This window comes from Leuresthes tenuis, unplaced genomic scaffold, assembly GCF_036924035.1.
Source record: "Leuresthes tenuis unplaced genomic scaffold, fLeuTen1.0.hap1 SCAF_2, whole genome shotgun sequence".
Taxonomy (NCBI): Eukaryota; Metazoa; Chordata; class Actinopteri; order Atheriniformes; family Atherinopsidae; genus Leuresthes; species Leuresthes tenuis.
This window is the reverse complement of record NW_027325356.1, coordinates 8,065,219-8,082,208: the sequence shown is the minus strand read 5'-3', so window position 1 is coordinate 8,082,208 and position 16,990 is coordinate 8,065,219. Positions and strand designations below refer to the sequence as shown.

The 16,990-nt window shown below is 36.7% G+C and overlaps 1 protein-coding gene across 3 annotated transcripts in view; it reads left to right on the top strand.

The window, feature by feature from the left end:
* tspan4a (tetraspanin 4a) overlaps positions 1–16,990 on the top strand; it is a 146,319-nt gene that overhangs the window by 84,458 nt on the left and 44,871 nt on the right. For all 3 annotated transcript variants that reach the window (XM_072380046.1, XM_072380045.1, XM_072380044.1), the window contains one exon: positions 9,054–9,245. In XM_072380046.1, the coding sequence (XP_072236147.1) occupies positions 9,054–9,245 (192 nt within the window). The remainder of the gene's footprint in view (positions 1–9,053; positions 9,246–16,990) is intronic.

Here is a 16,990-nt window from a genome sequence, read left to right as displayed (position 1 = left end):
TGCTCTTCTCAGTCATGCAGAAAATGCAATTGCATGCCTGCAAGTTCTGCTTGTAAAGATGTTTGTCAACATGAGCAGATAAGGAAGGGAGATTGGTGCTATTATTCAAATGAAAAATGTAATGTGTGAATTAGATTTGTTCAACTGAATTAATTTGCCCTCATCAAATAGCTTGTAGTGTAAAAGAGAAGCAAGCATCAAAATATTCAATTTTTCAAATAACCAATTTATTTTTGCAAAAATGTCTTCAACCAAATTTGCTTAAAGACGTTTGTATGTCATAATTTAATCATCAGCTCTCATTAGCACTACATTCTGGTAGATACAGTTTTTCTAATGAGGTGCTTGCTGCATGGGTTCGACCCTGTGCTGAAGAGTCTTTCTGCACTGTGAAATCTAGTGGAGAAGGGGCTAGAAGGAAGCTTGGTGTTTTTACTCTTCTTAGCAATAAGGGACAGGATGTTTTATATCTTTAAATATTCAATCTTAACAGTCTATGGTGAGAAACAACACAAATATACTGCAAGTTTAGTAAAATGTGCATGATTTCTATTTATTAAGTATGATTTTATTTCTGTTAAACTGTACTGAAAATATGTAACTATACTGTGAATAAAATGTGTCAAACACTTCACATATTATATCTATACACAAATACATACACATATACACACAGTGAAAGATGCGTACAGTGTTAGACACTTTTTTTGATGCTTAAAGAACTTTACTGGGGCCTCTCGCTCAAGACATTTTAAACTCATCCACTTCTGAATGAGCACAACTAACAGGAAGTCTACACTGCTACTCATTAATTAAAAAAGTTTTTTTCAAGGGCTTAAACTGGATAAGTTTCGGTGATTATTCCAGATGGCAGTAGAATTATACTTTATTACTTTACATACTCCTTTTCTGGGGTGCTCAGTGGTCGAATGGTCAGACCATATTGGCAATGGCAGCTGCAGTGATCGGCAGTTTGTATCCTGACTGTGTTGATCTTTCCTGCATGTCATTACCCCTGTCTTTCTAGTCCCATTCTTGTCTCTCTTTACTGTCCTGTCCATTGAAGGCAAAAATGCCCCCCAAAATATGTTGTTTTTTAATTTATAGCAATTTGCATCGTCTTTAAATGTTACAGAAGGCACCAAGATTTTAGCAGCGGTTTTGAGGTATAGATTATAATGTTTTATGCATGGAGGCTAATGAAAATTGTCAAAGCAAAATCGATAGTCATTTCCTTACTTTTAGTTTCACAGACAAGCTTTTCACTCCACAGCTCAAGTTAAAAACTGCAGCCATCTTCAGCATACAAAAGAAGAGGAAAGATATCTGAATGATCAGCAAACTAGATAACAGCACGGATTTTGATATAAAACTTGAAAGGAGATTCACAGCCCATAGGGAAGCTAATAGAAGTGCAGTTTACTGTTAAAAAACTACATCTACATCTACTTTGTCAGAAAATGTGCTTTTCAGCCAGATATGTTCATACATAAAAATGTTTCAGCTCAAAGATGCATTTGAATGGTGTCACTGGCTTATAAACTAATCTGCATAGTAGGCTTTAAACCATCCATACAGCTGGAATAGACAGAAAAAAAAGTCAGACCCTCCTTATGTACACGATAAAAAAAGATCCTGCGCTGTCACTGTGTTGTCCTACATAGTCGTTTTTAAATGGCGCTATGACCAAATTTAAATTAGAATCAAATCTAATTGAAATAAAAACTAATGTTCTGAAAATCATCTGGGGACACAGTAACTAACAAACTAATTTACCAACAATAATCTACTGTACTCATCGTGGTCTTTTGAGGTGTAATACACTAGTTATGCTTCAGGTATACAGTGGAAAACCAATTGTCCACTGGGAGATTTGGCTTCACTGACTTTGGTTGGTGGCAGAAGTCAGTAGAGGAGAAGAGGAGATATCAAAATCTCTTAAAATACAACCCAAACTGCATGGCTGGATACCACTAATAAATAGTTAACTCCTCATTGGTGGCATCATTTTTTTTTTATTATTTGCTTACACAAGAAAACTGTAGGGTCATCAGAGCCAAGTTCAACTTCTCTCAATGTAGTGCAAAAACACAGGCAAAAAAATATATATAGATGAGTAATCCTCAGGCTAACAGTGGAATCACCACTGAAAATATTCAGTTGTTTTCAGCTATACACAACTTCAAATCCTCAACTCTAGTCAGACAATGGGAGGCACACCAGAAATGTGCTTTTATCTGACTGACTGGAAACTAGCTTCTACATAACTGCACTGGCTGATTTTTGTGCAATATCTTATTTATGGCTTCTATTTTTCACACTGTAGTGCTGGATTTTTAAAGTACATAAGGGATATCATTAAGCAGTTTGTTTCACCCACAATCTGCAACCTCATGGCAGCGAGTTATGGCAGCACTGTCTTGTTCAAAAAAGTTGCTTTTATATTGAGAAATCTGAGAAGTTGTTAAAATGTAATCTTTAACCATGTCAACAATCAGATATAATACAAGCAAGCTTCAGGCCAATCCAGTCAGGTCTCAGAAATTCTTTCCAGGTTCCATGAAGTGATATCACAAATCTCCCTGATTAAAGAGAAACTAAAGGCTGCTATTATGATGCTGAACCCACTGATAATCATAACTCAACCCATTTTGGTACTCCAATCTATGGCTGACTCCCCCTGGCTTGCACAAACCCTGACATGTACAATCTCAAGCTTTTTGTATAGTTTCTGCTGAGCACCAAAAAAAAGATAGTCACAACATATTATCGGCTAGTGGAGAAAGTCAGAGTAGAGAAGTCACACAACACCGCTTTCTTTCAACTTACATAGTTAAAGTTGTGAAATAGTGTTTTTGTTCAAACAGCAAGCACAGACAACATCGGGTCCGACAAAAATCACAGTATTCGATGCTCTGGGAATAAAAACAGAGTCGCTGGAGAGGACCAAGCAAAAAGAATGAAAATCCTTTCAGGAACAATGTCAGCATGAGTCATTTCAGCACACTCAAGTGTCAAACCCTACACCATCAGCAGCAACTATGACTCTTATTAACTCGGAGCAAAGGAGGAAGTCAGTTTTTGAACCTGGAAGAAAAATAGCTTCTTATTACCTACATACCGGTTGGGATAGCCTTTTTTTAACCATGTTATTCTCCCAACGCATCACTGAAATGTCACTGATGGTGACAATGATGACGTGCTGATTCTTCCTGCTCAATTTGTTCAGTCAAACGCAGCTGATGGTAACTACTGAATTCTTTCCAGACATGAGTGACTGAAATTAAAGTTGGATAGAGCAGTTTATTGAGTTTTATTCATCAAATAGTGTTGCAATTCAGTCTGATGAGGAATTTTACAATATTTTCATAAACCTTATACAATACATTTATTTAGCAAAATTACACCAAGACTTCCACTAACACAAGAACTATCCATCTTTATGTATTCTTTTTTTAAATTGGAAAAAAGATCAGTCAAAAAACATATGGAAACACTTAAAAGGTCCCAACCTACAGCTTGAAATGATTATCTAATACCCAAATGACTATATGTAAAATGTCCACTACATCTGTAGATTGTCTCATTTTTCTACAAAAAAAGATGACACTATCAGAGTTATTAACCTCTTCATTTCTGTTCCTTACATAGATTAAATTTCACCCTTAACATCACCACCAGGCTGTAACCATGAGAGCAGATTAAAGAACAAGAAATCAGCCTCGGAGGTCAAACTGTGCACATGATTCCCACTTCAAAGTGTCACAAAGGAAGTAACACATGAATTTCATGAATTCAAACTGCGAGTCTTTGCTGTTGTTTCTATGAAAACTCTCTAGCAGTAATCCTCCACATTCCACTTTTCACTGATGCATGTATAAGAATTCAAGTTTTGACCTTCATAACTAATTTGATAAGCATTCCTGACCTATGATTTGTATAGTGTTCATGAGTGCTAAATGATCAGGGTGCTCATTTTCATGAATAATGAATGGATTTATTTTAAAAATTCCACCTCAATTATGCTGAACATAAGAATCAAGGAGTCAGGTGCACTGACTGTACGTGTTATTGGGGAAATTAAATGGAGAGACATGCTTTCATCACCATATGATCGAAGTGATATCTCTGTAGATATTTCTGCTGCACTGTGTACAGTTTTTTTATGTAGTGCAGGTAGTTTGATTAAAAGATATTTGGGGAAGAAAACTATATGTCTTCACACAGAACAGTCACAGTCATGGGTCCAATCAGCAGCTGGATCCAAAAGCTCTTCTTTAAATACACAGACCTGCTGTGAGAGGGGGTGGCAGTCCAGATGGTTGCGTCAATCTAAATATTGTGAAGCTGTGTGACTATAAAGATTTAGGCAGCTGTTTCTGTGGATGGATGCTAATCAACAACTGTTGTGATCAGATTAAAAGTAAGTTAATGTAAAAGCCGTTAGATGAATGGAGGTTTTGAGATTTTTCAAAGCTATTTTCTCAAACAGAGCCAGCTATTGAAGGATTGATTCAATGTGTCAAGACCTCAGTCTCACATTCAAATATTTGATATGTAATTTAGAATTGGTTTCACTAACAGAGGCTAAAATCAGTTATAAAGTAAAAATGGTAACCACTTGCTAGTTCAAGTTGCTCAGATGTGAGAATTTCTTGTTTTTGTCTGTATTAGAATCATTAAGTGGAATCATTTTTGACTGCAAGTGAGAAAATGTTACCAAGCTCTGACATTCAAATTTTTCTAAAATATTATTCAATCTTCTGTTTCCTTTGTGATTATACACCAAATAATTGATAGACACATTGGAAGTTACAAATATTCTGTTATAATTATTATTATCAACAGCAAAGACAGACATTACTGTCCTGTCATGTCTGAGTAAATTAATGATGAAATAAGTAAGTCTAATTTGAGAAAAGTGAATTACTTTCACAGTTAATGTCCCGGTTCGGAGAGGTAGGACCCAGATGCAGTTCTTTTCCAAAATCAAAAGGTTTATTTACAAAATGGAGAGCAGGAACAAAAGGCGCGGCAGAGCCGGATTATCAAAAATACTTAACATGAAGAAAAAACACTAAACAAAACAAGGCTATAAAAAAACACTGACTATGGCTATATTAAACAGGCTATGAGGCAGGCAATCAAACTTATCTTTTTTCCGTGGAAGCATGAAGGGATAGTGAGGTAAGGATTCTGCAGTGACTGAAAGGAAACCAGAAGACTAAATACTGTGGAGGGAGTGATCAGTGAATGAGGTGCAGCTGTGAACAATGAGCCAGGTGACTTGAATGAACCGAGGTGGCAGGGGAAAAACAGGACTAGAACATAACTGAAACCATGATTAAACAAACTGTGACCGATAAAACATAGACTGTGAAAGAGCAGACTGTGACAGTTAAGTCCTCCTCAAGTGAGTGAAGGAATCTTCTCTTACAACATTCACCACCAACGTCATCTACACCCAACTTTACTTTTTCTTCCCTCATCGTTCTCAGCGCTGCTGATCTGCATAAGAGAATACACATAATCCTCATCATCATTATCATCTTTGCTTGTGGTTTCTATTAGGGCCTGGGCCATGAACAACATCTCTCCAGGCACCTCCTCATAGGGAATACTCTCTGGGGCCTTGTAAAGGTCCATTGTGAACAAGAGTGACCAGGAAACCCTTAATTTACAAGCTATTGATATCTCCCTGTCGTGATAGATTGGAAAGAGAAGCCAGCTCCATTGAATTGGCCTTTTTTTTTTTTTTTACTTCACTTTGCCCTACTTCTTGCTCAAGAGCTCATTAGATAGGATCTTGTGCTGGGGCTGGAAATAGAAAGCAAAAAGGGGGGGAAACAATGATCACATATTTAGTTATGTAACTCTTATTGCCTTTGGGAGTTCTGGCAAATGGCTGTATACTGTAGAGTGTGAATGATGGATACATCTCATAGATATATGTGAAAGCCTCGACTTTATTCAGTGTCTTTCTGTGCTGCTGAAGGCAAGCAGTCTGGATTTTAAATGCCAGAAAAAGAAAGAAGAAAAGCTAAGCACCCATATTGGCTTTGGACTCCAAGCAGTGCAGATTTACTCTCACAGCATTTGAAATCTTTAAACAATAACCTCAAATAACAATACTTGGTGTATGACGTAATCCTAACCATTTGAGCAAAAAGTATTGTCATGTCACAGTTCAGCCTCTATAATGGGCAATTCCCACTTCTTATTCCTTAACGTGTAAAAAGAAAAAACGACCACTTGGGTGAAAATGATCTATTAATGAAATTAAATAACCTTAGGAATCAACTGAGTCAGTACCCACCATAAAAGCTTGATAGCGATGTTTATTTTATAGGGGGTAAAGATATTGATCTTCTATCTCCATATTTTCTGTCACTTTACACAGTTAGAATGTCTGTGATGCACCACTTTTCCTCCAAAAGGGCTGTGCAAATTGAGCCAATTAAAAAAAAAACTTTTTTTTATTTCTAACTGCCAGTTGATGAGACTACCTTTCAATTTCTTTCATTTATTTTCTTAACGGGTCGCATTCTGTATTACAAGTATGTCTTAAATTGGTGTGTTAGAATAACAAAAGCCAATGTCACAGCTGTTACCATGCTACCCTTTTCTCAGATTTACTTGAAATATATGGAATTCATCACTGAAGGAACAAAGAATAAGTTCTCATTACCTTCATTATACCGGAGTAAGAATTTGTGTATCCACTCAGGTGTTCACCACTTAACATATGCAAACACACAAGGCCAATGCTTTACATCTGAATCTCAGAACATTCATTAATTTTCTATACCCACTTATTCCAATTCAGGGTTGCAGGGGGGCTAGAGCCTATCCAAGCTGTTATTGGGTGAGAGGCAGAGTACACCCTGGACAAATTGCCAGTCCATCACAGGGCCACACAGAAACAAACGAGACACAAACGTGCACCATTATTTAGAATCACTATTTAACCTAACATGGTGGAAGAGAACCCACACATAGATGGGGAGAACATGCAAACTCCACACAGAACATATAAGTTAGGAATTGAACATGGATTGGAGATCGAGTTGCATTGGTCATCTAGCCATCCAAATGGCCACCATCACCTGAATTCAATTATGGCAAGGGCCAAGGGCTTTCATTTATTCAAAAGAACTGAGGGAATTTTCACTAACTTTTAAATGCTTTGAAGCTCCAAAACTATACCATGTAGGATAAAGATTCTCAAAGCTAAAACAAATTTGAATAATTACCAACTCTTCAATCAAGTGAAAATTACACTGCATTGCAAGCCCGAATACAAAAACTAGTTCTGCTTGTACCCTCCCAAAAGAAAGCCCTAACATCTGTTTTTTTTGTCTTTAATGGGAATGAATAAGAGCGAGCACTGCTCCAAATAGAACAGTTATCAACCCTGGTACCTCACATGTGGTCCTTTTCTTCTACGTATTTAATGGCTTTTTTACAACTATCTCAGCTGATATTGCAAGTGGTTAAAACCAGAACTAAACATGAAAACAAGGCAGAAAACTTGTCAGAGAATCTTCAGCATTTGTTGTTAAAAGACAGTTAATGGTGCAGAACTGATCTCCTGCACATATCACATATTGCTTACTTGTTTTCTGAATTGAGAAGTCGGTTGAAAATCGTACCCATATGCAAAAGTTACAATTCCCAGAGCACATTCTTAAATTGACAGTACAGATTTATACAAGGGGGATTTATATATATATATATATTTTTCACAGTTGTTAAACTCACATTGAAAACAGTCTGCAATGTCCATTCCATAAACACACAGGGATGTTCTGTGTACTGTCTGTGTCAGTACACCTTCCCGATGCAGCAATGATAAGCAGATAATGATAATAATCCTGCCCACACTGAGAGTATACTGAAACTAAACAGACTAGAGCTGACTCTAGCAGCGTTGAGCTGTATCGTTGCGATAGCAAAATAGCATTGAAGGCTTTGAATCTGACAGAAGCGTAAACCAGATAAAGAAGATAAAACAGATCCCTTTTACCAGTCTGCACAGTGGCTGGCAGCCCACTCCCAGGCTTATCTACTGTCGAACAGCCAAAAATGAATGACTATTTTTCTCAGAAAGTCGTGTTTGGAAATAACTGTGGTCTACCATAGCCTGCAGGGTAGTCAAATATAACCCTTTGCTACTATAGTAGTAGTCTGCAAGGTTGTCATTTTGAGTAATTTATGGTACCGGTCATAGAGGGTAACTACTCTGTAGCTGGAAATGGGAAAGGAGTAGATTGCTTCTTTTTTTTGGCATATTCAAAAAAAAAAAAAGCTGTATATAGTTTCTAATTTCTGATATGAAGAACATAATAGATTTTTAGATGGTGTCAGAGCCATTACACTGCAGCACTCTGCCACAGTAGATGTGAGATTTAGCATTCATTCAAAAGCTACTTCAAGTGTGTACTGTGTAAACGGTTGAGAAAACAAGGGCTTTTTAGTGTCACATCAGATGGTAAAAAGAGCAGATGTTAAACTTACACTAATCTATTGCTGACTCAACAAGAGGCTCCTTGTTTAGGCAAACAAGAGTTGACATTTTAATTAGGTGCCGGATGTTGAACTATTGTTACTGTTGCACACAAGAAAACAAGTTGTCTCCCTTTTTGGAGTCTTTATGCAAAGCTTAGCTGCAGTCTGCAGCCTTATGTTAACTGGTCAGATGTAAATTTGGCATTGGTCTTCTAAAACTTTTCAACAAAAAAGCAAATCATCATATTTCCCTGAATGCATAGCTTTTTATTTAAACTTTGTTGCTTGGAAAGGGGGCTGCTTTGTTCTGCAAACTATTTTGATCTTTCATACAAACTTTTGCTTCTGTTCTTGAGTTTTTTTGAGAAGACAATTTTTTTGTTTGTTTTGTTTTCTCTCTGCACATCCTTCACATCAAGGAGAGTAAAAAAAAAACATAAAGCCACAACAAGTCCGAGTACTTTTATGTAATGTCATGGTTGACGGTGTTGGACTGTGCTGTTAGCACACTGACAGTTTCATGTCTCTTTGTGCTTCTCCTGCAGTTGGGAGGATGTGGCATTCTGGGGGTGGGGGTCTGGCTCTCGGTGACCCAGGGAAACTTTGCCACCCTATCATCATCCCTTCCCTCGCTGTCGGCAGCCAACCTACTCATCGCAGTGGGGACAATCATCATGGTTATTGGCTGTCTGGGGTGTGTGGGAGCTGTCAAAGAAAGCCGTCCTCTTCTGCTGACGGTAAGTTATTTGCAAGGATGGGGATGGTGCTGCTGAATTGAGACAGAAGCTTGTGTTGCCGTCATGATGATATTTTCATGTTACGTTTTGTTGATATGGACATGACGAATACTACCACTAACTTCTCATGACATTTCACGCACCGACATTCTCAACTAGCATAATTGTGACATTTCCAATTGACTGGTATGACATGCTGGTGATTCAACTGGTATGTTTTTAAATAAAAAAACATCTTTAATTTAGTCCTGTCATCTGTTGTTTGAGTGTGTTTCTGTCTTCAAATAAAAAAAATCATTCATTTTACATTTGAATTTTATTTGAAAGTTTGCACAGTTGAGTTCCACTAATCACCATTGCATTAAATACACAAATTTATCACTCCTAACAGAACACTTGTTTGCAAATTTAAGGACAAAGCCCTTTATTTCCTAAATTTTTTGGGTTATCAGAAATCTTGTGATACGTAATATTTAACCATGGGCCCTCAAGCTAAGATTAGCTTCACAGATTAAGAGAACAGATCTATTCCATTTAAGGGAAACATGTGTTGTAGTAATAAATATTTAAAAATGACTGCAATGAAGTCAATACATCAATTAATTAAAATCTAAATAATTTGTTATATTGCATACATTGCTGCCCCCTTTCTTGACACAGAAAGTCATTGTATATTAGGCATGAATAGCACTCTGTAAAGATACAGCATAGCAGAATGAATTTCTTACTGTGGACATTTTTTATGTTAACCAGTGTGCTGTAAATTGGACCAATGTCATAGTCCCTGTATACATGCAGGGAGCAAAATAGAGCTATTAAACAAGTACTGTATGTCTGATGCCACAATGCTGTTCACTTTGTGAGAAAAGAATCAAAACATTATGCCATTTTTAACTTTCTTTATGGGAGATCTTTGTACATGTACATGTAGCCAAATTCACTGCATCATTTGAGGCACATTTACGACCAGTTGAGCGTAAACATGCAGAGTGATACGATCCCCAACTAATGTATCTAAGTGTATTAGTCTGTCTTTTAAGATTTTAGTCAAACATGTTTACATGTATTTTAAAAGTTTGGTTTTAGTCCAACTGACACAATTATTTTTGTTGTCTTTTCCTAGTGGCATGTAGAAGTGCTTACTTATTTGATATATTTTATAGTTAACTCACAAATGCAAACTATTCGACATTAACCAGCAGTTACAATGCCCCGCTACAGAATTACTGTCTAATACAAAGTTATTTATCTTAGAGGACTCGCCACATCAAAATACCAGTTTCAAACAACAAACCTTTGTCCAACCTTAAATTACTCAGTCATAAATGCCTAAACCGTTCACAGCAATATTTTCTAATTGGTAAATGCCTTGCCAACCACTTTTTATTCAAGGCCCAGTCTCTGGTCTCTGGTCCATTGCCTTTGGTGTTGGCTCACCATGGGACAGTTTCATTACTACATACCTATTATTCTATCTATTGTTAATGTTGGCTGCCAGTGAGCTGTATGCATTAGCATCATCAACTTAATATAAACAACAGCTCATATATATATATATAAATATACGCACTAACAATGAGGCACTGTAGAGAACCACAATTCAATTGTGGTAGTAGAGAGGTATTGATAAATTCTTATTTTGCAATGCCAATTCTTTTTCCCACAAAAAAATAGATGTAGTTCTTAGTGGTAAACTTATTTTAAAGCAAATATGGTCTTCTTTTTTTAGGACACTTGAATATCTACAATTGAATATCTACTACAATGCTAGAAGCTAAATGTTACAGTGGGAATATCTGACTTTTCTATACATAATAAAACAAGCAAACCTTCCAATAGGTCCCACATGTTGTATTCCTAGGGTACATTATTTCATTCAGGCTGGGAAACCAGAGGAATTTTCCATTTAGAATTATGTGTATACCAAAAAAAAACCCCATCAACTTACACTTCAGAAACTCCACTGACATCACTCCCTTTTTCAAAAGTCTGGAAATATTTTTCCAATTGTCCCTTTTTGGAGGGTGTATACCAGGCATTGTGAATAATGGTGACGCACTGGGAAGCACAAAGCAACAAGACCTGCGTTCTATGATTCATTTTGAGAGTGTGAAGTTACAGTTTTTGCATCTCTTTACTGACTTGAATTTTTAAGGGGAAAAGATGTTTACACACACTAACGTACAGATATTATGAATGAAAAACTGACTGAAGTGCTTTGACATATACATTATGTCAAATGATGAAGTGCTTACACTGTGTGGTCGTAATTAGAAAAAATCTATTGTGTGTGAGGAAAAAAATTAAATTAATTAGAAAAATTGCCCAGTAGGAGTAAGCAGTTATGAGCTCTGTGGGAATAGGTCTATAGATAGATAGATCATTAGCTTTATGCATGACATTTTCCCCACAGTGACCAGACCAATTCCAGCACTCTGTCAAAATGATTAGAGTGTGCAAATTACAAGTGTGCTTTAATGAGTGACAGAACAGCCTGTTCTTCATGGAAATTAGAAAGGAGTTCTCCTTTCGTATTTCAGGGCTAATTAGCATGTTGTTCACTGATGAGGGACATTGAGCATTGCATCACTGCTGTACGATATTTGAGGAATTACTCATTGCTGTAAAACACATTTCTTTTAGCATGCTTTTTGATATGTAGCATCCAAACATCAGTTACTAATCTACAGTTTGAATTTTTTGGCAGTTCCATGATCTTGAAGACTTCAAAGACATTTTTTGTCTATAACAATGTAAAATTTCCCTCATATTTTCAAACACACATATCCAGTCAGTTGTGTTTGTGAGATCCATATTCATGTTCAGCAGGAGTACTTCAGAAACCTTTGAACAAAGTTACTAAGAAGCAATGAGGGTCCCAAGTCAGCGTGGAAACTGATAACTCAAACATTAGCTTATAAAGGGCACTGATGACCCATTTTCTTTAGCATCATACAAAGAAGGGAACATTTTTTAAAATATAATGAAAATGTCCTGCCAGTTGAATCTGTTCAGTTTAAAGTACTGTAGACACTTTTGTGGATGTTGACAGTATTGTGGCGTTGGTGCACTGGCTCCCTCTTCATAGTAACAGAAGTTTCCTGGAGATTTGCCTCAGAGTGAGGTTGCCAGGCAACCGGCAAAACCCAAAGCAGTTGCTACACTCCAACAAAAAATAAATAAACAAATATATACATGGACAAAGAAAGAAAATAAATGGATAAATAAGAATAAAAGAAAAAAACTATTTTCACTTTTATTTTATTATTTAATTTTTTATTTAATTATTTATTTTTGTGAAAATGTGTCCTCAATCAAAAAATTAGATTTTTGTTTCTAACAACCACACAGCTTTTCTTTTAAACATCTGTCCAAGCAATGCCCCACATTTAATACATGCAAGTATGAGCAATGTGAATCTCAATAATTGTGTTTCTTTCAAGCTCTTTTGATGTATAAAACCATATCTACAGAAAATTAGAGCATACATCGTTCATCTGTACTTGCTTTTTTAGCATTAAAACAGTTATATTTATATCTGAAATATTTATATCTGAAAAAAAAGGGAGAAACTTAAAAAAATATAATCAATAAAAGCTGAATGTGTGGCTAAGGTTTTGCAAATAAGTGACAGGAATCATGAGACATAAACCTTAAACACAGAGCTCTTACCAGTATCTTACCTAGTATTTGTTTTCAGTCAGCAATGGTACAGCCACAGTTGAGTTGTACTTAAGTTACAGGTCAACCTAGCTATTTAATTAACATCCTTGTTCCGGTACACTTCTACAGAAAGGGAACTAGAGTCATTTGCTGATGTATGTCTGACACCAAAGCGCTGTGGATTGTGTGTTCATTCTGACTTTTCTGTAAAGTCCTAATATGTCAAGTCTACCTGAAATCACTGCACAGATGTTGCGTTTCAGTTAGTTTAAAGATAATTTTGTCAGATTACATTGTGGTTATAAAAATCTGCTTTTTATCAGAGCAGTGACAGTCTGGAAACGGGTTAGGGTTAGATCATCTTGATGGGTTGGTTTGCAGTCACTATTTCTGACAGTCAAAAAATATGAGTGAGAGCGGCTTTATTAGGCTTTTGACTGTATTATTAAACTTTTACTCTTTACTGTTTTTTACAAAAAGATGCAAAACAATGGAATTTTTTGAGCATGCACAGAGTGCCTAGACCCATTTAAGTTTAGTTGATTGTATTCATGCAGCATTGATTCGATCCCCACCTGCTTTATCTGGGTGAGTTTGTCCAGTTTTGTACGATTTCAGTTGGATTTACATGTTTACATGCACTTTAAAATTCTGGTATGAGTCGAACTAACAAGAATTTGATCTCTGTCACCAACCTTTAGTTTTTTTTGTTTGATTGACTGTTGCCCTTTTCTAATGTTAACTTGCCGCAGACTCTTCAGCAGCTCTGGTTGTAGAATTGACACCACCTGCAGATTATCTAGAAGCAACTCAATAATTTAGGAAGCTCCTCTGGAGACATTGGATTGAAAATGATTGCATGGCTCTATATTATTAAGTTATGGCCCCGGATTACCAATGCACGGGAATGAGATAATAAAGTCATAACCATTATTGTATGAGGATTTGATAGCTAAACTGTTGCCACAAAATGGGAATATCGTGATTTGTTGCACTCATGATATTGGGTGAGCTCTTGTATGGCTATAGCACACGTGAGGCCTTGATAAATTAGATTTAATTTAATTTAATTTTTATCTTTGGATAAATTGTAATTATATCCAGCAATCTCTTGTGGTTGAGTCCAGTGTCATAAGATCAAAGAGACTTAATTCACCAGCTCAAACTCACAGTTTGAATTGTGGACAATATCAAGCATTGGAGAAGTTGTTAAACTCATCAAGCAAGGGCTGGAAGAACCTAGGAGATGGATGGGTTAAAAATGCCTGAAGAGTGAGATCAATTTACAAAAGGATGATGTTTATTTCATCTATCTCTGAAACCAAAGTAATCCACATTGCATCAAGCTTAGAGGCTAAACCAGAGGCAGATTTTGAGGTTCTAAAGGTTTGTAATCCTAAACCCAGCTCAGAAAAATTCAAGTCACTGATGTTAGTCTACAAAGCGCTTAATGGAACGGCTCCCATCTACTTGAATGCTATCGCAAAGGCTTACGTCACGGCTTACGTCACTCCGGTCAACAAAGGATTGTCATCTAGTGGTGTCTACACAACGCTTAAGACAATCCAGGCTCTTTTCATCGTTCCACAATGGTGGAATGACCTACCAAGTGCTACAAGAACAGGGGCTTCCCTGTCTATCTTCAAGAAACTCTTGAAGACCCAGCTCCTCAGAGAGCATCTCCTATCCTAGCACTGACCCTGTACTTCCTTACCCCCTCTAGTCCACTTTATCTCTACACTGCCAACCCTGCCACCTCTGACAGAGCCTGACGAGTGGTTCCCTTCTACATTGCTTATTGTTAGCTTTGCTGTTAGCTGTAATGTTATATCCTCATTTGTAAGTCGCTTTGGATAAAAAAGTCTGCTAAATGCATAAACAGAAACATGTTCATATGCATGCGGGTCAATTATATGATTACCTTCGTTTGCTTAAACAGCTGAATGAAAAACTATGTCAACTGCATGCTGATTTATCACAGATTGAATGTGTAGCCACACAAGAATTAAGTTTTTGCCGCAACATGATTACTCATTCTGTTGTCGTAGTATCTTGTGACTACATCTCATGTGGTTCGATCTGTCAGAATTTTGCTGTTTTTAGAGACATTTTCCATGTTCAATGCCTCATAAACAATAATAAAGGAATATATGTTTCTTATCTGTTTCTTTAATTATTGTGTTTAATTCACAAATACCCGTTATAGACAAATCATTTTTGATAGGAAAGCAGTCTTTATCTGTGGAGAATTGACCTTTCATAACATACCAAACACAATCTAATACCCTGTCTTTTCAAGTTGGAAAATATGAGTCATTTAGGGATTCTAAATTACTCCAGAAATGCCACTTTCAGCAGTGTGATGGGCAATTAACTTCATGTTTCACATCATTAAGTTGAGACAGTCAATACCAGAGTGAGTCAAAGGGCACTGAGGAGGTTTGGTGGGTCTGTGACTGAATCTGCCCACAAATTAGACCAAGCAGTGAGATTGCTCCAGTGAAAATGGGAGCAGATTGGTTACACTGAAAAGCTTTGCATCAGTCTGAGAATTAGAAGCTGTAAAAATAATTAGGTCCACTACATAAAAAGCACACCGCTGTCACCTCAAAGGCTTCCCACCATCTAAGCTTAGGGCAGTGAGAGCCAAAAAAGTATTGATTTTTTTAGGTGCTCCTGGACTGTGTGTCTGACATGACTGCTTCACTGATCTTTCTAGATTATTAGATTCCCACAAAGATCCACAGTTACTTTCACGTGGAAATCACAGCATAGACGAACATGAAGAAATCAATCGCTGTGCCTCTACTTTGATTATAGTTTACCCTGAAGCTCTGCTAAAGATCCAATCTCTCCTGAAGAGGGTTATTAACACCGTTGGCATAGTAACTCAAAACAAAAATAACATGAATGCATGCACAAAGGTCTCTGGTGTTTGTTATATTCATTTTCATAATGTATGAAATCTGCACTTGGTCATTTCAGGCTAATAAAAGCTACTGCGCCTCAGTTGTACAGCTTTCCTAAATGTAAATATTGCAACAAACTGTAAATCCAAAGTCTGAGACTAATTACAACACTGTTTTTTTGCTGTGTACTACTCTTTGGCAATAAAACACATGAAAATACTTATGGGAAAAAGGAAGTAAGAAAAGATCTGTATTCTGGTTTTCCAGAGTCGATGCCTGCAGCTTTATGTTCCTCCCAGAAGGCATCTGTTAGAAATAGACCAGCTGTGGCTCATTAACTCTTATCGAAAAAAACTGAAACTGTAATGGAACAAAAACCTGCAGGACACCATAACTGGAACTGAGAACTCTTAAAAGACTACTTCCCTGTGTGTTATAACTGTTCTGCTGCATTGATACGATTATATACCTCATTACATGTGTCAGTGCTATCTGTATGGTAAAGAATATCACAAACAGTACAGAACTGCTTTCCTGGTATTAGTGTTATCTGTTGATGACAATAATAAAATGTCTCTGGGTTAAAAAGGAATCTTTCATCCATTTTGTCAGCCTTATCTGCCTACATGATCAAGGATAAGGATTTCAGGCGTTAAAGCGGCATTCCTTTGAGATTAAAACAGCATTGGCATGTGTGATGGTCTACAGGGCACAGAAGGAGGAAAGACTACTCAAGTACTAAACTTATGTGCAATACTTGAGTAAATCTACAGTTAGTCTAGTTTTTTTAAGTGGGGTCATGTGACTTACTTATGAATAGAAGAGAGAGCCAAGCTAAGAGCTACTTAGAACAGAGCCATGTAAGTTTTAAAATAGGATTTCCTTTTATAACTTTGTATTTTCACTGAAGTCAGATCTTCTTAAACTTTTTTAGTTTCATAGTATGCTGTTCTTTGTTTTTTTTTACTTTTTCTTTAGTAAATCATATGTGCCCTTGGCCACGAGTATAAAAAAGAATTGATGAGTACAAGAATGCTTTTTGACAACTGCTTTGTAAGCTCTGATGTTTTTTGCTATAAAAAATTTGTTTACAACCTTATTTTTTTCTCCTTTATTCTGATCTCTTATAAATCCTTTGCATCCATGGCTTCCAGCTGCGAACGGAATAAGGTA